Below are 23,750 nucleotides of genomic sequence, written 5' to 3'. Positions count from 1 at the left end.
AATAGATTCGTCTCGCCGTTTAGATTCCACTTATGTAATTGGTTTTGTAAATAGTCTACTTTTAATACTCCTAATTAGTATCTAAACATTCGATGTGACACGTGCTAAAAATAAGACAGTGGAAGAAAACGCCCAGTTGGAGGAGGGAAAGGATCATACTTTTCTTACGCAGATAGAAAGTGCAAACAAAGTAATCAACTTACTGAACTCATCTTTGTATTCGAGCTCATCTTTGTTCTTAAAAAAAGGAATGAATGGAGTTAAGAGAAAGGATCGAGTTCGAAAGTCAGGAAATTGTTTAGGAATATAAGAAGCATCTTCCCAAGTTGTGTCCTCGGTGTTACATTGGACCATTGAATCAAGATCTGAACTTGAGCATGGTTGCCACTTCCTAAGTGAAATAAAATTTCGTAGAGAAAGATCATTAGATCATTTAGAAGTTACTTTTCACTGACCAAAGGGAGAAGAGCGAGTCATCCTACAATAGGGAGCACGAGTGATGCAGCCAAATGGAAAAACAATATTAGTCCTTTCAAAAAAACTTGTTTGCCTTTCATATGAGCGAAGTGATTCCTCAAGTTCAGGCTAAACTAGTGAATCATCGGTTGCAAGCACGAGAGCAATCGATTGAAAAGGAGGAGAAAGAAACACGATAACCAGATGCTAAAGCCAGCTTGCAGTGATTCAACGTTATGAATACCCTCAATTAATATATAGAATAGGGGCAAATAATTTTCTTCAATATGAGTAGAGTGCGTTGGCTGGAAATTAGTAAGGTCGAAGTGAACCTCTATTTTGTCTTATGTCAAACTCCTTACTGTTGGTGGTCACGATAAAAAAGTAGGTCATCCGCCGTAACAATGATTTCACATTTTTTTAACGAACCATAGTGCGAGTTTAGTAGAAAAATACAACACTACGGCCCTGGAAGGCCATAGGCAGAAAAATGAAATGAAAATAAAAAAGCAATCTATTCTCACACGGTTGGATTGGGACATCAACGCAGGTAACACTCAACTCAAAACCGCCAATGACGACTGGTTGGATTGGGACATCAACACGACCGTACAACTCCACTTGACAACGATAGACGTACCGAAAGCCTTATCGCAGCGCTCTCCAACAATCTCACTCTCATGTAGTCGTTGAAATCTCCCGGCGTGACCATGTTGACAAGGACCTAAGAGAAAGCATACCGCACCACACTAAAGCCATCACCATGCGGGACCCTTCGCCGTAGTGTCACTGCAACACCACACTCCATCTGATAGAGTGATACCACTAGATCTGAATCTCTCACAGGCTGCTTTGCAGTCGCCACCATGAAAACACAAACACGTGAGGGCCTCGCCATGCCCGCCGTTGGACACCTCGCTCTCATCGCCTCGAAGAAAACACCACGCGCGGGGGCCTTGCCACGTCCGCCACGGTATTCCATGTCACGGATCCATTTCTATTGTCGCCATCAGAATGGAGGGCACATCGAACTGCCAAACCGCCGCCGCAGGCCGACTTCACCTCATTGCTCCACCCGCGCACATAGCCTTCACCGCCAAGGCAGTAGCCGAAGAAGTCGCTTGCGGCGTCTTCCAACGATGTACCACACCGGAGTAGTCCGCTGCAAGCCTAGTCATCCCACGGTACCGTTGCTGCAAGCGCCGTCCTTCGACACAGTCCCACGCCGCACCGGTAGTTGCCAAGCAACGCTAGCCGCCGCAGTCTGCTGCAAGCAGCCAACCGACAACGATGCGATAACCCTGACCGCCACCAAATCTGCGATCGCCTCCATGTGAGCTTAGCAACCCCATCTAGCTCGCCATCCTGCACCATGCCACCTTGTGCCGCCACTGGCTATGGCTTCCCTTGGTTGTCGTCATGAGCAATGCCACAGGCCGAGTTAGGTCTCTAGAGACGACGCCTTCAAGGAGGGGACGATGCCAGTGGTGCTGCCGTCGCTCGTCTAGAATCTGGACATGATTTTCACCCAGAGAACCCATGCAGCAGGGATGGAGCTCCAAGATGGCGCTCCCAACGGGGAGAACGACACCCTAGGGCGCCACCGCCATCGCCACTAGCAAGATCGCCGGCAAAGGCTTTCGCCCGAAGCATCCCATCCATACCACATCCCCAGCCCGACGTTCCTAGGACCGTAGCCATAGAAGCCCTTCCAGGACGGCGCCGCCCCCATGCCTCCTCGCGTCGTGTGTAGACCCCCTCGGCTGCGCTACCGCGACGCCTCACCGCATCGTCGGTGCGCACGCTGCTGTTGCCGTGCATGGTCATCACCATCCGCAGCACCTCTCCCCGCTGGGACGCCGTCTCGCTCCCTGCTGCCATCCCGCGGCCACCACATCGCTCGCCCAGTTGCCGATGCATTCGCTGCACATGAGGCCCGGCCAACCCAGCGGAGCACCACGCCCTAGGGGCAGCCCAGCCGGCACCCTCGTCGGACCGCCGCCGGCCCTGTAGCCATAGCATCGCGTCCCAGGGGCAGCCCGGCCATCGCCCTCACTGGAACGTCGCCGCCCACGTCGTCCCGTGCCGGCCGCCGCCGCGTGCGGTCTCCTTGCCCCCACGCTGGCTGTCGCCATCGTGCCCGCCGTCCTCCACCCGGACCGCTGCCATTGTCGCACGTCCTCTCTCCACGCTGCCTGTTGCGTGCCAGAATGGGTCGGAAGGCGACGGATCCGGTGGCGGGAAAGCCAGATCCGCCCACGGCCCTGCTAGGCTGTTGCCGCTCCGGCGCGCCGCCTGGCCATGGCCTCCTTGCGCCGTCTTGCCCTGGCGCACGAGACCCACACCGGCTGATTTGCCTCGCCGCCGCCATCCTCGGGAGCCGCACGGGCTTCCGGCGACCCCCTTTGGCAGCGGCGAGGTGGGCACGAGGGGGGGGGGGTTGGTGGCGGCAGCTAAGGCGCCGCTTGTGTCACCCACGGGGGGAGAGACGCGGGGGCCTTGATGTTGTATATGATTTCACAAGTCTAGATTACTCATCTTTCCTATCTCTATGTATGGGTGGATCCAAGGGGTCCAGGGGTGCCAGGGAGGGGGGCTCAAGCCCCCTACCTCTCTACAAATAATGGATAACCCCATTGACTCCCCCTCGATTTTTTAGGGAAAAAGGAAAAAAAGAAAGGGAGGAAGAGGAAGGAAAGGGGGATGAGGAAGGGACGGAAGAAAAATCTCCCCTGAACTCAGGCCTTGGTCCGTTCGTCTGTCTCTGCACAACTTGTTTTATGGTGAGCTCTTGCGGCCTAAATCTTCACTGGAAGCGCACTTGTTGCTGATCACTGATGTCAGATTCAGTCCCGTCTGTCTCCGTACAGCTTGTTTTATGGTGAGCTCTTACGGCCTAAATCTTTCACTAGAAGCACACTTGTTGTTGATCAGTGGTGTCAGGTTCAGCCGGAGCATGTCACGCCTTGCTACTTCATCTTTTAACAAACCTTGCGGGTTTGGGATGCTGAGTTGCTGACATTGTATGTTCCTCATTATTATTATCTTTTTTTTTTTTTGTCTCCGAGTGCTACTGTCTTCTGGCAATGGTGCGCTAGAAGATGGTCCCGCAATGTCTACACAGACTGGCGATTTACCCCTTGCTTTGACAGGCCATCAGAAGCCTGTTATCTCTGTTGATTTTCATCAGAATAAAGATATGATTTGCTCCTCTGATTGTGATTGTGAAGTGCGCTGCTGGAGCATAAACAAGGATAGCTGCCTGAAGTGTTAAGGTGTTTGAGGTGTGCAGCAATAACATTTTATGTTTCGTGGGATCTTCTGTCTATACATCCAATCCAATTTTATCATTCGCGAGGATGGTGCTACTCATCCGAGATTTCAACCTCGCGAGGGAAAATATCCAGCAGCCGCCTCCGAAAAAGGCTGTCTCTCTGTATAAACCCTTTGCAGGTTTGTTACCAAGGACCACTGCCAAAATGTGTGTTTGATGATGCATTTGCAGCTGTGTCTGGCCCGTCACAAAAAGTGCATGCAACGCAGCAGCATATCTCAAACGCTTCAGGCCTTGTTTGGAAGGAAGGGGCTAAAGTTTAGCCTCCTCAAATGGAGTGCTAAATTTTAGCATTTTGAGGCGTTTGGGTGGGGGACTAAACTTTAGCACTTTAGTTGACAAAAGACAACAATACCCCTCCTCTCTCTCCCTTTCTCTCGCTCTTCTCCCTACCTTCCCCAGCCGCGCCGGCCTCCTCGCACGATGGCGGCCCTGCGAGCCCTCCCCGCCGCGAGCCAATGGCCACGCGGCCAAGCTCCCCTCCCTCACCGCGCCAGCGAAATCGTCAAAGAGCTCGATCGATTCATCACCTCCGGGCGTCGCTCCTCACCCTCCCGCCGATCTCCGCCAGGTCGATACGGATCCTGGCAATCCGCGGGGACAGCGCCGCGGCCTCCTCCACACTGGGGGCCCCCGGGTCAGGGCCACCGCGACGTCTAGGAGCTCCCGGAACACGTCCATGGCGTTCTTGGACGGCGGCGGACAGCTTGCCATGGGCGTGGGAGGTCATCTCGAACGGGTGCGGCTCCAACACAGAGACGGGGCTCGGCTGCTGCTTCTCGTCGTCGAAGTATTCGCAGTTGGAGACAGCGTTGCCGGGCGGAGGAGGCTGGAGGGTGAGGAGCGATGCCCCCGACAAGAAGCTTCTCATCTACAACTACCTGGGGTGCGGAGGGGCCGGCAAGGCGAGGCGGGGTCGAGCAGAGGAGGCGGGGCCGGGTGGAGGAGGCTGCCCCGTCCCTTCCTGGACGCGCCTTGCCGAACAACGGCAACGCCAGCTCGAGAAGAGAGAGAGGAGGGGGGCATCTGGGGAATAATCGGAACTGGGACCACATTTTAGCCTCTTTAGCCCATTTTAGCACCTCTTGGAGGAGCTAAAGGATTTAGGGGCTAAGGTTTAGCACCCTGCTTGGGAGAAGCAAGGGTACACGGTTCTTACCGCGTCTCACAGCACTGAAGCAAAGAGCAGAACAATGGTAACCAACTATTCCTGGAACTGGACAAAAGCTGGACTACATACAATTACTTGACATGTCTTTGCTATATGAATATAGACAACAAACTTTAGAAACCAAAAGATAACTGGAACTAGCAAAAGAGAACTGAGTCTGCCTATGACTGACATAAAAAACGACCAGCAGAGCTCCTAGCCCTCAGCGTCGCTTGTGGCACACCTCAATCATGTCGTCGTCCTCCAGATCAAGGTCCTCAGGTGTAGATGATGGGTTAATTTTCTCGCCATCAAACACGAAGACCAGATTGGATGGGTTAAGTTTGGCCTTCTTGGCATACGCCTTGAGAAGCTTGTCAAACTTCTCGTCCTGGAACAGGTATATACCAAACATGATATTAGCTTAGGACTCCCATGTCAACTATAAGTCAAATGTAACAATAATGAAAAATCATAACTAGGCTGACACACGCTTTGCACTACTATTTTCAAATAATCAAGTTACAGGAACCAAAGGCGAAGATATAGGTTCATAACTACATCATTTGTTCAGCGAAACTGAATGTGCATTAGTTAGAATCTAGAATAGACCAAACTGCTGTGACCATCTGTTGAAGGACCTGGACTCTGAACTAATGTAGCATAGGGCCCTATTACTGGTATCAAAGCTATATATCGGATGGGCTGAATTGTGAATGATAGCAACAGTAGCCCATGGAAAATAATAATAAGATAACCTTGTATACACGGAACTGTTGCTTCCCATCCTTGTCTTGAATTGATATGACTATCTTTCCCCTGGCTTTCTCTACTTCTGGTTCAGATTCCTCATCTAGAACTATCTGTTCAGGTGGTTCCTTGGGCCCAACTTGTTTCTTGGTAGTAGCATCTAACTCTTGCAATATATCGTGTGCTGATTCAGCAAACTTTGCAAACTCTTGTTTCTTTAATCTGCAAATTGTGAAAACTCAAGTGATGGTAAGTGGGCAGCAACAACAATATTGTGATGCTAAAGCTATGAACTTGAAAACATGTATGACTAGAATGCCCCACAGCAATAGTAAAGAGAAAAGTTAGATGCAGGAGTTCATTTGAACTTCAGTGTTCTGTTTAGTAAAACCTAAAATGTGCAAGCTTTTTACCGCAAATTCCAGTGTGCTCTAAAAGACTATAAGGCTGTCAGGTGGCAATCACCTTAGGCATCCACATTTTCTAAGAAAAAAGAACCAAACATCTTTACCGCAATGACACAGGAGTATCTATAAATTTGCTTGCTGTGGCATTGGAACAGATAAAAAAATGCTCCAAAATTCTTCCAGGTCACTCTTCTAATGTAAAACCAAAAATTATTCTGAGCATGATTTCATTAAATAAATCATATTGCGTGCAATTGTTTCCATGGTTTGGAAGGATGCTGACAGGTAAAAAACAACAACGATATTGTCCCCTTCCAATGCATTCTCATTAAGACAAGGTAAGTATAGAATAACTATTAGTGAATTTTAATTCAGTAAGGTTGCATCTAATGAGATTGGCATGCCTCACTTTCTGTAATAAATAAACCCAACAGAAACATTGCACCACAAAGGGCATAGCCGGCAACAATGTGAGTGCACTAGCAATACAGGTTCTGAATAAAACCCAATGGATATACCTCAGTTCCCGCAACGCGCTGTCCTCCTCTGCTGGGGGCTTGAACGCGGCCTTGGGCGGCGGCGGGAGCAACCAATCCTCCTCGTCCTCGTCGACATCAACCACCTTGGCGGGGGCGCCCTTCTCGTCAGGCTTACCCCCCTCCTCCTAATGAACACGGACCAGCAACAGTATATCAACACACCAGAACAGAACGCGCCCCTCAAATTGAAATCGAATTCGCGAGCACTCACCGCGGCGGCGTCGGCGTCGACCCGGGGGCGCTTGTTGCAGTGCCTGAAGATGTCCGCCTTCTCCAAGTCGCTGTCTGCACATCGAAAACAACACAGCGTTAAAGCGACTCGCCCGAACAAAACCCTAGCCCACGGAGACGACGCGACGCCGATGCATACCGTCGAAGTGGAAGCTGATGGTGGGCTGCACCCGCTTGTACTCGAAGAGCGGCTCCAGCTCCTCGCCTGCCGCCGCGGCCTCCTCCCCCGCCTGCACCAACCTAGGCCAATCAATTCACCGGCCTACTGTCGTCATTGGGCCCGGCACGAACGGAGAACGGAGAAGGAAATCGGGCCGAATCCAGCAAGGGGATGCGAGTGATGCAGAGGAGGGATCGAGGGAGGGGCGACGTACCGTCTTCATCGGGCCCGGCGATCTGCGGATGCCTCCGGATTTGGGGGATTTGGTGTGGGGGAGGTTCGCTAGGTTCGATTCGAGTTTTGGAGGGAGGCGCGGAGGAGGAGTGGAGAGGGAAGCGGCGGTCGTTGCTTCTGCTTGGAAAATTTTGGGATGGGATTTGAATTCTCGAGGGGTCCTCCTACCTCCGCCAGGGAGAGCGTCTAGGGAAAGTTCTGGAAGGTGTGGCTGCGGGCAGCCTGCAGGCGAATTGCTCCGAATGGCAAATGGGTAAATTCTTTCCGTTTTAGACAGGTGCTCGAATCACAGGCAGTACACGTACACCAACTAGGAATTGCTAATTTGGGGGCAGCCATGTCACTTTTCTTATTCGTTTTTTATGCTATGTGCACCTATTTTAAGATATGAATTTGAAATTGTATCAACAATTAGTTTGACAAATGATTAGTAGCAATATGTATAAAATGGTAGTAATCACAAGTTTTTTTGCTACGTTATAGTTTGAATTGTTTTGGGATACTATATATATTTCACTTTATATTTGTTGGGATCTATACATAAAGGACTAAGAGCTAAATATTTTTTTAAGTAAATTGTACCAACCACATATCAGTTGGTGCAGATTGATCCACCAACTTTTAAACTACTCAAACCGATGCAACATCATGACACCTTCTACGGTCCAAACATTGCCACGGAGATGTATTTAGATACGTTGGACGGTGAGCTCTCAGGGGGAAGAGTGTATGCCTGGTATTTGCATGAAGGGGAGGGTGAAAATAAACTGCCATGCAAATTTTTATTGATGACATGATGAAAAATTCCCAATTCTCATTGTTGCCCGCAACTCTAACTTGGTCTGGTCTCGCGCCATCGACAGGAGTATTGACGTAGAGGTGCGGAGGTGTAGAAGATGGATGGTGTTGGTTTGAGCTCGAGGTTGTGCTCCATCGCTCCAGTTCCAGATCAAACTTAAAAAAATCCACCTAAATCAAAATGACATTACGATAATTTTTTGGACTTCTCTAAGTTTCTTAACTTTATTCTACATTTAGTCGATGCATAATTTCTGCGTGCTTCAATTTCATTCCAAGACATAAGCTTCCATAGCGACATATTCTTCCTTCTTACCAATCTGACATTGTCGTGCCTTCATATTTTGTTAGTGTTCGAGACCGAAATTGGTATCATAGGAGTTTGCTATCTGAATATGAGCGAACCGGTCCACAAACCGGTCAGACTGGTTTTACAAACATTATCAAATCTCTTATTGGACTTCACAGTTGCGTAGATCTCGTTGAGATGATCGAAATTCATATGTAGAACGTCTAATTTGGAGTCTGGATGAGAGAGTTATGGCTCTAGCAAGATTCAGCCCTATGTAGACCAGTCAGACCGGTTTGGATGGGCGGTCTGACCGGTTTGACCAGCCTAATCTGTGTTAGAAGTTATATTTTGACACGGGATTTGTATAACCTTCGACTCCTACTAGGGCAAGACCTGCCCACCCTATAAATATAAGGGCCAAGGCCGATTGAGGGCAACCCAATCGAATCAATCTACTATGCATTTACTTTTTATCTCATAAACTCCTTTTTCAACCTCCATTCTGTTCATCTACTGATCTCCACAACCAGAGATGGTGTCCTAGGCTTGCTGGTCGACCTAGGGCACGCCGGCGACGTCCACGCCTTGACGGGGTCCCTCCCGGGCGAGAGCTTCGACAACCTTTGCTAGTTTGCTCGTAAACTAGTCGTTCTTCGCTACGTAAGTGTGTTGGTTATCCCTTTGCTGGTTTGCTCGCAAACCTAGCCGTCCTCCATTATGTAAGCGTGGTAGTTATCCCCTCGAACGATCGATGCAGGCAAAACCCTAAGAACTGGTCTAACCGGATTGCTGGACCGGTCTAGGCAGCATCACTGCCATTCGGTCCGTTCGCGACCCGCACGCTCTAGTGCTCTCGTGTGTTGGCCCCGAATTTACGCCAACACATTTTGACAACTCCGCTGGGTAAGAAAGATCTGGTTGCTCAAACCGTTCTATCAAACCCTAGCTATTTACGTAATTGATCTATCATTTTAATTCGCCACTATTGTTGCATCTGGTCTTTTGGACCGATTGCATCTATACTTGTGATATTGCATCAGGCTGCTCAAGCCGATTGCATTGTGTTTTGCTTGCTGCTACATACTGAAGATTAAAAGAGAAGCAAAGTATTGGTCATTGGTTGCTTGGATTATCAAGAATATCTGAATTTATTTACCACAAGAGCAAAAGTATCAAGACCTATCATGACAGGCTATCCTTATACTCCACAACAATATCATTACAGTGAGCCCAAGTTACAAGTTGCAAATATATTACATGTTCCTAATAATTATTTTTCAAGTACCATAAATCCTCATGTTGATGTTGCTAGATATGATACTAGTAGGCATATTGCATCGGCTAATAATTATTTAGATGGTTCTACTTATGCAAATTATAATTCTGAATGTTATATGCAAAAGCCATTGTCAAATAATATGCATACTTTAAATTTTAATACCACTAGCAACATATAACATTATTCTCAAACATCGGCTGTGCAACAAGTGCAAGAGTTGAAAGGTAATTATCAAGACCAAACTAACATGGTGAGTTCGATCAATTATTTTGAGCCTTGTATGTAGCCTCAAACCTATGATCAATTGGCAAGCATATTAAGGGACTAATTTGAAGTAGAACTAAGGACACAAAATATCAAAGTCCAAACCCTGAGCATTATAATTCAGTTTTGCGCCCCAATGGTTTTAAAATACCTAATTTTGTTAAATTCTCTGGAAAAGATGAAAAAGTTGTACAACATATAAAGTAATTTCTCATACAATGTGGAGAATCTAGTTATAATGAGATCTTGAGATTAAGATTATTTCCTTTATTATTGTATGGTGGTGCTTATGTTTGATTTGTTACTATGTCACCAAATTTTATTCGCACATGGTCTCAGTTAGATCAGATTTTCTGCCGCTGGTTTAGAAAGGCTAATGAGAAAGATTGTGACATAAATGTTGTGTACAATACCATGGATTATAATATCAATGCTCGCAATTTGGCTCTTTATTCTAACAATAGTTATAGCCAAATTAGTGAGAATTCAGTAAACATGTCGGTAAATGAGAAAATTGGCCATGCTAATTCTAGCTATCCGGCCAGTTATTCTCAACCATCATATGCTGCACAACATGCTACTAGAGTGGAGGTTGAACCTACTTTTTCAACAAGGTATGCAAATGCTAATAATCATGATTTGGCTCAGAATGTTTCTAATAACTATAGCCAAATTAATGAAAATTCAGCAAGGACATATGCACCTCCACAAGTTAATTCAAGCATATGTTTCTACATCACAATAACAAATTACTTCTGATGCTTGGTGTGCAGAAATTGCTAGCATTAAAATAGGTTTGGCTACAATGATAAGAGAGAGGAAATCTAAACTTGAAAAGCTTATTGTCTTGTTACTTGATAATGAGAAACAGAATGATTCAGATTTAAGCAATAGTTCGGTTATTACAACAACTAAACCAAATAATAGACATTCTGGATATGTTGTATCGAAAGAAACAAGTTTAGTTGTACAGAGCCATGTCAAACGTAAGAAAACAACTATATTTGATTTTCTTGAAGCCGAAGGTGTCATGCATTTTTCTAGTGATTATCGCATCATTAAACGACAAGTTCTGGCTGCGAAAAGTTTAGAACATCAAACTGGTGAAAAACATGATAATGGAGGCAAGAAGGAAACATTGCATGTCAACACAAGGTGATTTCCAGCAACCCTGGGAGCACCGGTCTGACCGGTATGATAAGTCGGTCTGGCCGGTCCATACAACATGTGGCTGTGGGTTGCTGTCAAGAGGAAAAGTATGATATCATCCACATCAAGGTTCCTCATCTCTCCAATATATTTGAAAAGGTATGCTTTGCAAGTAATTCTCAATCAGATTATATATCTTCAGTTAATTTTATCTATTAGTGATTCTATCATAAATATTTCCAACAGATCGATTGAGGATAGTAATTTATTTGCTAGTAGTAGTATGCCTTCATATTATCTCAGCCAATGCATTGTGAAAGTTAGAAAGGCTGATCATAGTAATACTTTGGTATTTAAATTTTCTCCATCATCATCACCAAAGTTTTTCTCTACATGGTTTGCTTATGGTCATTCTAGATTTTAAAAGCAAAAGATCAAAACCAAGAGTCATTGTGAAATCTGATACTAATATAGTGATAAGCTCTAAAGCATCGGGTATGAGAAGCATAAGGAGAGGTATAGTTGAATGGATCGGTGAGAAATCTGAACCATTTGCTTGCTTGGCCTTAAATCCTTCGCCTCGAAAGCATCAGTTAGAGAAAATAAATTATACTTTTGATTTGACTTTGTGTGATGATTTATTTGATATCTTGCTAGAGAATAATTTTATTAAGCTATTTTATCACAAAGTTATTCTATCACCTCTCGAATTAGAAGATCGAGAGCATTGCAAGTGGCATAATTCATTTATCATAATACTAGCAATTACAATATGTTTTGCCAATTTATACAATCAGCCATTAATACTGGATGATTGAGATTTTCTCAAACACAAGAGGATGACCAGTTGGCTACAATTGGTCTTGATGGAAAATGATCATTAAATTGGTTAGCATCAACCGGTTCATCTAAAGATCCAAATTTAATTGCAAAAGAGAAAGATTTGAGGCTCCCATGTGATGAGAAGGACATCGTCCACGAATTGCAAGTTCAAACAACTATTGAGGACGATGAGCCTATCAAAATCCCAGAAGTTACCGTGGGGCTAACGGATTTTTCTCCATCAAATCAAGAACTTGTTACTCTTGCTGTGCTGGGTGAATAGGTCAGACCGGTTGGGCAAAAAGATATGATTGGTTTGGACCAACAGATTAGGCTGGTCTCCCAAACTGGTCAGACTGGTTCAAGTGTGAAAAGTTTAAAAATGTTGAGACCTGAGCGTCCTGTGGTGAATGGAGGTAGAGACCGTGTTGAGCACAATGGTAAAAAGCCGAAGCTCACTTTCGATGAACTTCTGGCTAAATGTCAAAAAGATAATGATGCCAAGCGGGCTAATCGGTCAAATGATCTTAAACCATCAAAATTGCCTTCTAAACATAATTCTGGAGATTGGAATTGTCAAGGAGAAAGGTCTCATTCATCATATCCTCCTTTTGGGCCACCAATGCTAGTTCCATGTGCTCCACATCCCACTAGTTTTCATCCTTACTCATCATGGGGGTGGAATGATCCATGGACACATACTCCATATTTTAGACCATATCATGTAGAGTATGCAGCACCAAGAGAACCATCATGTGCAAGGCAGCCATATGTTGAAAATGACCGTTTTGAGCACAAGGATTGGTCTAGAGTTCAAAACAAGAAAAATGTTGTCAAGCAAGTTTATCAAGTGAAAAGAGATGGTCGCAAAGATAAGAGTTCAGATCTGAATTCAATTAGTGAAAAGCCGATTAACGTGCTGAGCATTTTGGCCACTAATGGCAAAGGAAAGGAAAAAAATCAGCCATTGATTCTCCAAGTACCAAATCTGAACAAAATAAGTTGAAAACACCAAAAAACAAGAAAAGAGTGTTGTTGTCCAAAACTGAAGGAAAGCCAAGCCATCCACTTGGTTTATTGAATAGGCAGAAGAAGAAGCCACAAAAGCTTAGTGCTTAAGAGCTGAGAAAGAAGGGCATGGCATGGGTTCCTAAAGGGAGCATTCAAATTCAAAACAAGGACGATGCCTAAGCAAAAGGTGCAGCACAGTTGAAGGGGAATTGTAGGGGAAGAAAAGGTACGAAAGATGATCTCCAAAACTGAGGTTTGCACCAAATCATCAAAATTATTGGTCATTACATCATCCATTTGCTTTACAAATGCCACATATGCCTATGCCTTGGAATTCATCCTTAGGTATGTTTGGTTATCCCTCACACTCTTGTTTTGATCCTTGGTCATGTGGGTCTTTATATTATAGAGGATTATCACCAAATTGCTATATATATATATTGATTAATAGCAATAGGTGTTGCTATTAATTTCCAAAAATCAAAATATTTAGTTCCTAGAAATGGTTTTTTATATATCTACTCTTTTATTTCGGTTGTGCATACTCTTATAGATGGATTCATGATGGATGATAACTTGTTATCATCATTGGCAACATATATGGCTGATGAATCTCTTTGATCATCGTCCTAAAGTGATAACTTCCCGATTAGAGATCACTTATGATCCTATTGGTGGTTTTAATGCTCGGGGGGCAAGATATTAGCAAAAGGAGTAGTTTCCCACCATGGAGTTTGTATTTACTAAATCAGATTACAAAGTGTTTTCAAAATATTGGTGATGTCTTTATTTCACCAAATGGTGTTGTTTTGAGACCTTTAGCCGGTTGGAGTGCTTAGCATCAATGATCAAGCCAAATATGAAATCTTTCTATTCAGGCTAGAGATTTTGTGATCCCTGGGAAGAAAGCATGCAAAAGTGTTTGATGACTCATTGCTGGAGGTGCAACAAGTATTTATGTTTAAATGAGTCATTAGATGTTTGTCTTAATGGATGTCTAGTGGATCAACTTGACTTTGTTGTGCATCATGTATCTAGACATGAAAACCCGGAGATGAAGAAGCGACTTGGGTTGGATCAGCACTCTGGAACAATGAACATCAGGCTGCAATATCCAATAAGACATTTACATGAGAGATGCCGGTGTTTAGCAAATGCCGGAGGGCACATCTCGAACAAACTGGTTTGACCGCCATTGAGACCGGTCTGACCAGTATGGTTGCTAATTTGGTTATCAAAATTTCAGAATGTGGTGAAGCTGAGGTTAGTAGTTGGAGAAAGTTTGTTGCTAGATATTTGCATAATCCAAGATGCATTGAAAGACAAGGTGAAAACGAACAAGAGGTGTTCAAGAGTAATCTGGCCATCATCAATTCCAAAGTAATTGTGTCATATTCATCGTTTGGGCTGATTACTCACCTTAATTTATTTATCAAGATAAACTTATGGATGTGATATTGAATCATTTTATCTTTCTTCATTCTCAATTTGAGAGGTATTGCAAAGACCAATTGACATTATAGCAATTTGGTCGCTTTATGCATTCACAATAGCTTGCAAGTGTGAGAATGACTTTGAATTAGTATTTCAAGAATCCACAACTGAGGCAGTGTGTACTCAGGCTTGTTTCACTCACACAAGATGTATAAACAGCAGCAGCAAGTTGAATTCTTCATATTGGGCAGAATCAAGTGATATGGTTGATAGATACTATCATCCTCAAAAGTGGAACATGGTTGATGCACTTGTGCTCTACAATGTTCCTATGCAGTTTTGGTTCTAACAAATGTTTCTTGGTACGCAAGATGTACCAAGAACCAGGGGGCATGTCTTCGAGATCAAAATTGGCATTATAGGAGTTTGCTGTCTGAATCTGGGTGAACCAGTCCACAAACCGGTCAGACCGGTTTTACAAATATTGTCAAATATTTGATTAGACTTCACCATTGCATAGATCTCGTCGATACGATTGAAATACATATGTAGAACGACCAATTTTGGAGTCCTGATGAGAGAGTTATGGCTCTGACAAGATTTAGCCCTTGGCAAACCGGTCAGACCGGTTTGGATGGGCGGTCTAACCGGTTTGACTAGCCTAATCCGAGTTAGGAGTTGTATTTTGACACGAGATTTATATATTCAGGGGGCGAGATTACTAGTCGGTTACAAGGAGTAGTCCTAGTATGATTACAATGTATGATTCCTAGTATGATTACAGGGGAATACTAGTAAGAATCCATCTTCTTCCTTCATTGCGGGTACTAGCGATCCCCCACCAACCAATAAGCTACACCCAACAGTTGATTTTTTCAAGATGAAAAAAGAAGATTCAAGATTTTATTAACCCACAGCCTGATTCTTCGATTCAACATAAAGCTTGGGTGCTACTCCATATGGAGTGCGACTTTCACCGCCCTCCATATCATATTCCAAAGATGAAGATTATAAAATCAAGACGATCAAGGGCTTGAACACACCATAGCCTCATGGCAACTTTGAGGAACTTTGAAGATTCAGCCAGACAAAGTACTCGACGAGCACTAAAACTACTCAGTGAGGATCTAAAAAGTACTCGAAGACTGCTACATTCGACTAAGAGATATTGCTGGAAGATTTCATCCGTGCAATCTCCCACTATCCCCTCCGCGATAGGAGACAAGTCGGCATCAGGGTAGAAGGACTTAATGAAGGCCAGCAACTGTTTCGAGACGGACTTTGCCATCCTTTGGACGTAGCCATCAACCGGAGGCTCCACCATATCAGCCAAGGGTCGGGCTACCGCAGAAATAGCTCTTGCAACTCCAGCTTACAGGCCCCAAGCTCGGCTTGTTGTGCCTAGATGGTTGTCATGACATTGATCAGTTCAACTTCACCATCTTCGCGCATCTTCCTCTCTTTCTCCAAGTCGCGCTCCAGCTTGGACACCTGCTGCCCCAGCCTCTCATGTTGATCAGTGGCCCGGTAGTAGGCATTCTGCCAATTAGTTATGGTAGCCTTCAACTGGGGCTCCTGACTCTTATACTCTACTCAACAAAGACCAAGTATCAGTTAGAAAGACTACAGGCTACAAGAAGACGAATACAATAAGAGGATGAGTACTCACCTTCAAGCTTTTGGTTCAACGACTTGTTCAGGGCAACAAGGTGTTCTTTGTCTTTCTCCAAGTCCTCCCTTTGCACTCAGAAGGCTGCCGCCATGCTATCAAGTTTCATGACGAGGCGAGAAGACTGTCATCGCTCCTCGGCCAATTCTTTCTCTAGTGCCTCAACCCGACGAACGGCATCGCCGTGGTCCCACAGCAGCTGGGCATTCCGGCAAGAGTGGCTGACCAAGTCCTATTTTCAAAGAAGTTAGTACTCGAGAGCTACGTACAGTACAAGTTGCAAGCATCTAGAAGTATAGTGCACGGCTAAAATCAAAACTCACCTTGGTATAAGACGCAACGTTGGTTCATCTCAAGGATTATGGCCACCGTTTGCGCGTCCAACAGAGGATCGTAGAGCTGATGGACCTCCTCAGATGGCACCCGATCCTCCACGCTTGGCTCGATCCTCGTGCTAGGCACTAAGGCCATCTTGCCTCCAGAAGACGTGTCGGCCCCGGAAGACGTCCCGATTGCCGAAGCCATAGCTTCAAGGGCTTGGGCAGCTTCAAGCTCAGAGGTGTCGGGAGCAGTGGCATTGAGAGGGATAGCATCCAAGATTTCAGATGGAGGCGGATTCTCCACTGGGGTTGCCTCAGGAAGAGCTTTGAGTACATCAGGCTCGGGGGCTTGCTCAGCGGCATCACTCATCGAATCAAGTACGTCTTGCACCAAAGCAGCGACAAATGATGCGGCCCCTCTTTCTGACACCGAAGTTGGATTTTCTTCTGCTGGGGCCACAGCAGGTGCGGGGGACAGATCTTCACCCGAGTGGCTAAAGCCATCAGTTGTAGACTTCAAACCCGATGCATGAAGGCTAAGGCCCGAAGAGGTCCTGCACAGCACAAAGTGTCAATGATGGAAGATAACCAAATACTCAACCTAGAATTGGTACTCATACAACAACAAAATGCTAACCTTGTGGATCGCCGCAGCTTTAGCGACGGATTTCCCACCAAGCGTGGCGACTGGACAGTGCGGCGGACTCTCCTGGCGAGGCACGTGGAGGTGCTTCCTAACTACCACCAGCCAGGGTAGTCCTATTTTCTTCCTGCGCTGGTACTTCAATGCCGGCAGGGTTAACTTTAGCAACGGGGAGTTCTTGATTATCTCCAACTAAAACAACCTCCCCGGGAGCTGGAACTTTCGACGGGACAGCACCAGCAGCCGCCTCCGTTGCCTCAACTACATCATCGACTACCTATACAATAAAGGCTTGATTAGTAGCCATGAGATCAACATACATATACAATCATACTCGCACCTCAGGGTTTTATCCTTCCTCGAAGGTTATTACCGGTGGAGGCGAGTGCTCGACGATGCAAAGATTCCTCGAAGCACATGCCTTGGTAACTATTCATCTCTTCCTCAGCGGCGGGGCCAAATTAGCCTCAAGCTCATCTTCCGCAGGATGCTTTGATGAGCCAGAGAATGCCCTAGCCTCGCTCGAGGCACAGTGCTGCACAACAAAATCCTCAGCGGCATCAATGTCTGAGCTACTGAGGGACTTGGTTTCATCTTCCTCCTCCTGGGTGGCCCCCAATCTAGCTATATTCCGCTCAAAAACCCACGGTGTGCTTTCAACATCATCAGCGTTGGGTGGAGGAGGGGGTGAAAAGAACACGAGTACATCCTCCTGCATAAAGGGAGACCAGTCGGAACAGAAGATCAACAACGAATAGGCACTCGGGGACTACGGCCACAGGTACTTGCTACTCTTGGCGGGTTGAAGGAGTTGAATGCTGAGACTATTCGAGGGATCTCACCGACATTCTTGAACATGCGTTTCAACCTCGCCATCACCTCATCGATGGAGATCTCCTCAGGTGACATCCTTGACGGATCATCAAGGCCTGAGTACACGTAACCCCATGCGTGGCGGAGTTGCAGGGGTTGTAGTCGCCTCTTCAGGAAACTGAAGGCCACTCCAATGCCTGTCAGTCCTTGTCGGGGATAGATCCCCAGTACCCGCAGGGAAGGAAGAAGACGGACTCCTACTAGGATTCCACCGTAATCCTACTAGGACTCATAACATGTAATCCTACTAAGACTCCTTGTAACCAACTAGTAATCCCGCCCCCTGTAGTATATAAAGGAGGGTAGGGGTACCTAGATCGACAGCTCAGAACCATCATCAATAGCCAACAATCAGGCTACGCAACACCCAAGCGCAAGGTGCAATATATAACTCCCCAAACAGGACGTAGGGTATTATGCTACTCTGGCAGTCTAAACCTGTATAAATCTGTGTCTTGTATCCTCACTTTAACCTTCGAGTTCCAGGTCCGGCGATTCCCCACCAACCAATCTACTACCCCGGGTACTCCCGTGGTAGGTTGCCGGGTATAAAACACCGACATCTGGCGCGCCAGGTAGGGTTCTCGTCGAGATCATCGGTCGAGCTTAAAGGACCTCATCTTCGAAATCAATTTACTCAATGAGAAGCAAGTCGCCGAGTTCCTATTCAAAACAGAGTCGAGAAGCTTGGGAAAACAATTGGATCACGGGCGATTCCATCCGCAGAAAGCCGCAAGTCCCTGCCCAAGTTGAATCCAACAAGGCAACGCCAAGGATCGCACCAATCAAGATTACAGCTCGCGCGGCAACACCTACAATCAGCAAGCCGACGCGCCAGCGACGACCTTGACTACTATCAAGGGCTACTCCTCTGTTTTCACACAATTCATGGCGGATTTAGTACTCAGCGACACGCATCTCCTGCCACGTCAAGAAGGGATCAAGTAGGAATTGGGTACGGTAATTAAGTTCGAAACCAAAGCAAGGCATCTCCGAGTCCGAAGCGAAGTTGGCCTACTACACCCCTCAGACCAATCAGTAGACTGCCAGGCTATCATCGTGTGGTTGCTGTTCCTAAGGCAAAAAGAAGATCGCAAAGCTGGTTCCTTCCAATTAAAGCTAGAACTCAAGTCTAGAAGCAGAGCATCGTCAGGATCGAGAAAACATGATGCCGTGGTGCGTGAAGAAGATAAAAATTCAGCCTGAAATTGCTATGCACACACAAAGGAGTACAAGAAGACTTCAAGTATCCGGCTGCATACTACCTCGTCAACGACTACTTCAACTTCACAAGGGCGCTCGGTGACCCGCTGCCAACTACCTCGACTACTAGTTTCAACTAGAAACTAGTCGGGACAGGCCTTGCCCCATCAATAACTAGTCGGAATCGACTTCGACTAGCCAACTTGACCAACAACCATCACGCCAGCGACAATCTCGACTACTTCAACGGGCAACTCACCAACGACTACTTCGATTATGCCATGACGCTCGCCGGCGACTACTCATCTCGACTAGAAAATTAGTCGGGACGGGCCTCACACTGCCGACAACTAGTCGGAATCGACTCCGATTAGTCGGCTTCATCAACAATCATCGCGGCTTCCTCGACGACCGCCACGGCTTCGTCGACAATCGTCCATGAATCAAGCTAAGTCACTTTCCTAATTATTTTCTGGCTTGTCTTCCGCATGCAGGCAACACACCGACTACTTATTTGTATACGCCTCTTGATGGAAATTACCCTACAGAGCTATACTTTGCCAACTACTCGCTGAAGGGTAGCAAACTTATGCACACAATGCGTGCTCTACTCACCGGAGGGCAGCAAACTCTTGAGCGCAATCGCGCTCTGCTCTCTTTTTTGTCGCAACGATGACTACTTATTTTTGTCTTCTCTTAAGTTCACTAATCTCTTTGAGCAGAACACATCTTAATTCGTGAAAGCCTCGGGAGCATCTGTTATGCCTAAGTGCCAGCACACCTACACAAGACAAAGATCTCAGCTGTGCAAATGGCAGTGGCCGTACACGTACAAGAGACAAAGATCTCACCACGCGGTAGCTGCGGCTAATGGAGACTGAGAGCCTAAACGTAACAGGTTAACTACTTGGGAGAAATATGGCCAAAATAAGAGCATGACACAAAATTTTTATATTGATCACTAAATAAATTTCAGTAGTTTCAATATTCCACAAATATGCTACATAATGTATGCGTCTCTTCTTTCAGGTCAAGCTTCGGTGACGACGCACATGGATGCTAAGAGTACCTCCAAAGGCAACGCTAGCTTTCATACTCGGAGGCTAAGCGCCAATTACCTCTCGGAATATCTCCAATGGCTCAGCTAGCTTCCAAGCTCGGGGGCTAAGCGCCAATAAGTACTCGACGTGGCTCCTTCGGCACACTTGGCGCATAAGCTGGGGGGCTAGACACTACAAAACTACTCGGATGATGACTTGTATGAAGATTCAAGATCCTTGAGTTGATTATTCAATCAATCCAAGGATCAGGGGCTGATAAGCTATACCCACCAATTGATTTTTTTCAAGTTGAAAGAAGAAGGTTCAAGATTTTTATTGACCCTCAACCTGATTCTATGATTTAACCTAAGGCTCGGGGGCTACTCCATATGGAGTGCGACTTTCGCCGCCCTCCATATATGAATACTAAAATATCAAGATGATCACGGCTTTGAGCACACATAGCCTCATAGCAGCTTTGAGGAATTTTGAAGATTCAGCCAGACAAAATACTCGAAGAGCACCAAAACTACTCGGCGACTATCTTAAAAGTACTCGAAGACTGCTGCATTCGACTATGAAGTGATCGAGGGCTTGTCAGGGATAGATCCCCAGTACCCGCAGGGAAGGAAGAAGACAGACTCCTACTAGGATTCCACCGTAATCCTACTAGGACTCATAACATGTAATCCTACTAGGACTCCTCCTTATAACTGACTAGTAATCCCACCCCCCGGAGTATATAAAGGAGGGTAGAGGTACTAGATCGGCAGCTCAGAACCATCATCAGTAGCCAACATCAGGCTACGCAACACCCAAACGCAGGGTGCAATATACAACTCCCCAAACAGGACGTAGGGTATTACGCTACTCTGGCGGCCTGAACCTGTATAAATCTGTGTCTTGTGTCCTTGCTTTTACCTTCAAGTTTCAGGTCCGGCGATTCCCCACCAACCAATCTACTACCCCGGGTACTCCCATGGTAGGTTGTCGGGTATAAAACACCGACAGTCCTTGCTCCTTCAGATGGGTGATCTTGGCTAAAATCTTGGGTACCTAGAGACTGCTCCCAAATGTTGGCTCATCAATCCACCTATTGTTCCACTCCGGGTGGTGGCCAGTCACATTTGGCAGCTTCGGTTCATGGTCTTCAATGTAGAACCACCTTTCCTTCCACTGGAGTGTGACTCGATCGTTTGGTAGTCCAAATACAAATTACTAATCTTCTCCTGGATCTGAATTCCGACGCCTCCGACTACTTCAGTGTGCCCCATTCTTGGATGCGGCTTCACCCAGAATATCTTACGGAACAACTAGAAGTGAGGCTGAATTCCTAAGAAAGCCTCGTACAAATGCACGAAGATAGAGATGTGGAGGATACCATTTGGGTTGAGAGGATAGCAAAACCCTGCTCAACAAAGTGCGCAAAAGTTACCGTCTCATCGGGGTGCGTCTCAAATGGCCACGCATTACCGTACGCACACCAGGGCCTACGACTACTTGGTCCTTCAGTAGCTTCACCGTCACCAGGGCCTGGATCTCCTCCTCCTTCAGGGTGGACCTCTTCCAAGCCAAGGCCTAATTCGGCGGCGCAATCTGGTTCGTTTTCCCGTACTTGGACGGAGGCAGCTGTGGCTCCTTCCCATTTTTGGATCCCTTCTTGAAACCCTCAGCACCTTTGGCACCAGCAGCTTTCCTCCCCACCATGATTGTTGCAAGCCTCTTCACGCGCATATACTCGGGGTCTCGACAGGGGGGAGACAGAGTTGGCAATCTAAGATTGGACTGCGACGGATCTCAGGGCTAGGGTTTTCAGCAAAGGCAAATAGCAGATGCAAATGGGAAAGTAAATGGGAGGGGTAACTTCTCTCATCTATTTATAATAGAGGCGGAGTAAACAGAGATAATGGCCCGATGTTTTCGCCCCCGGCCGCAAAATTTGCATATGGCCATCAGTTACCGAAATTTTCACAAGAGATAATGTTACTATTGGCAAACGATCACGGTGACTATTGGTTGACCCTTATACCTCCTGAAACTAGTCGGGTAACGGCTCGGGGGCTGTGTGCCACGTGCCCGTCAGCAGGAAAGTTTTTTCTTTTGAAGTTCAAAGCAAAGACAATGAAGATGCAGATTGAACCTGAGCCTGATTCTTCGATTCAACCTAAGACTCGGGGGCTACTTCATATGGAGTGCGATTTTCATCGCACTTCCATATATGAATTCAAGGACAGACATTTAAGACAGCATCAAATGAGGCTTGAGCACATTCTAGCCGCATGGTGGTACTCGAGTCACTTAAAGACTCGACCTTGATAGAGTACTCAGTAGAGCACTAAAAACTAATCGGATGAAGCCTGTGAAGGTACTCGAGACTGCTGCATTCGACTAAAACATACTCGGAAGCTTGACGTACATACATACATCTATGGGCCTACCAGAAGATTTGGACAGAATGCGCACCGAGACGTGTCAGACATGAAGACTACGGTGCAAGGCGGCGTAGTCTACGTGGAGGATAGGAACTAGTCGAGGACTCGGAAAACTACTCGTAACAGTTAGAGTAGGACTCTCTAGTCGAATCCGAATAGTATTCCTGTAAGATAACCGATCTGTAACCCTACTCCCCCGATATATAAGGGCAGGCAGGGACTCCCTCCAAACAAATTCAATCCAATATAAGAAAACGACACACAATGTAGGGTATTACGCGATCTAGCAGTCCGAACCTATCTAAATCGTGTGCCTACGTACACCATCGAGTTCCTGATTTCGGCGACACCCACCAACCAAAACTCTATCTCGAATACTCCTCTAGGTAGGTTGCCGGATTTAAATACCAACAACGATCACATGGTCAAATACATTATCGTTTGGACAGCAGATGTACCAATTTGACAAGTTGTTGTATTTAACGGAACAGTTAAAAGTTCTCGAACCAATATGCATTTACATGTCAAGTGGTGTGTGCAGGGGCGGACCCGCGCCTATGGCCACTAGGGCCGTGGCCCTAGTCGTGGCCCAGGAACCTCCTGTACCTCTTCTCAATTTTCGCCCAAGAAAAACAAGTCCAGTCCATCGAGTAAGGCACAGGTGCACAACCAAAAGCCCATGAGTCCCACCGATTGATCCACATTCACATGCAGTCCTCGCCTCGGTGCCGCAAGATGCAACTCACGATGGCGCCTCGGCATCGCGACCCGTCGTCTGGTGCCGCGCCGCATACTTGAGCCCTCGTCGCCCCATCAATTGATTCGTTCCTCCCTCGTCGTTTGTGGGGGCGGCGCATGCCGCCGGCCGGCAGGTTGGTGTAGGGCAGCAGCCTGCAGGCCGCGCCGTTGCGGCAGCTGCTCGTCGGCACCTCCGCGCTAATGTGCAAGCGTGCTGTGCAGGCACCTCCGCCTCTTGGAGCCTCCTTGCAGCTGCATACCTCCACTCCACCACTCTCCAGAATTTTGAGGTGTTTCACTTCTGGTCTTCCCCTAATTGTCCAGCTTTCTAATTTCTATTCAATTCATTGATTGGAATATTTATTGAAAATTGAATCTCTTGTAGTCCTATTTTGTACTAAAATTTCAGACCTGCACTTGCAATTACGACTGTAAAATAAAGAGGACTAGTACTAGGACTAGGATGGACCAAAGTCATTTGATGATCCATGCTAATTCTATTGCTGACAATGAGGCATAAAA

The 23,750-nt window shown here is 46.3% G+C and overlaps 1 protein-coding gene across 1 annotated transcript; it reads right to left on the bottom strand.

Annotated features, from left to right (window-relative positions):
- Positions 1–4,974: 4,974 nt before the first annotated feature.
- LOC101780301 lies at positions 4,975–7,488 on the bottom strand. Its single transcript, XM_004969058.2, has 6 exons — positions 7,242–7,488; positions 7,007–7,097; positions 6,848–6,921; positions 6,616–6,761; positions 5,699–5,912; positions 4,975–5,331 (listed from the first exon to the last, which is right to left on the bottom strand). Exons 1-6 carry the CDS (start codon positions 7,248–7,250, stop codon positions 5,164–5,166), a joined length of 702 nt encoding a protein of 233 aa, XP_004969115.1. The 5' UTR covers positions 7,251–7,488; the 3' UTR covers positions 4,975–5,163.
- Between the last annotated feature and the right edge of the window lie 16,262 nt (positions 7,489–23,750).

This window comes from Setaria italica, chromosome V (genome assembly GCF_000263155.2).
Source record: "Setaria italica strain Yugu1 chromosome V, Setaria_italica_v2.0, whole genome shotgun sequence".
In the NCBI taxonomy this organism is placed as follows: domain Eukaryota; kingdom Viridiplantae; phylum Streptophyta; class Magnoliopsida; order Poales; family Poaceae; genus Setaria; species Setaria italica.
The sequence above is the reverse complement of the archived record's forward strand: the minus strand, read 5'-3'. Positions and strand labels throughout refer to the sequence as shown.

Excerpts from the sequence above, each read along its gene's own strand:
- LOC101780301 (XM_004969058.2), bottom strand. Across the intron at positions 6,762-6,847 it reads TCGACGCCGACGCCGCCGCG|GAGGAGGGGGGTAAGCCTGA; the intron begins GTGAGTGCTCGC and ends CGTGTTCATTAG. Across the intron at positions 5,913-6,615 it reads AGCGCGTTGCGGGAACTGAG|ATTAAAGAAACAAGAGTTTG; the intron begins GTATATCCATTG and ends CACAATTTGCAG.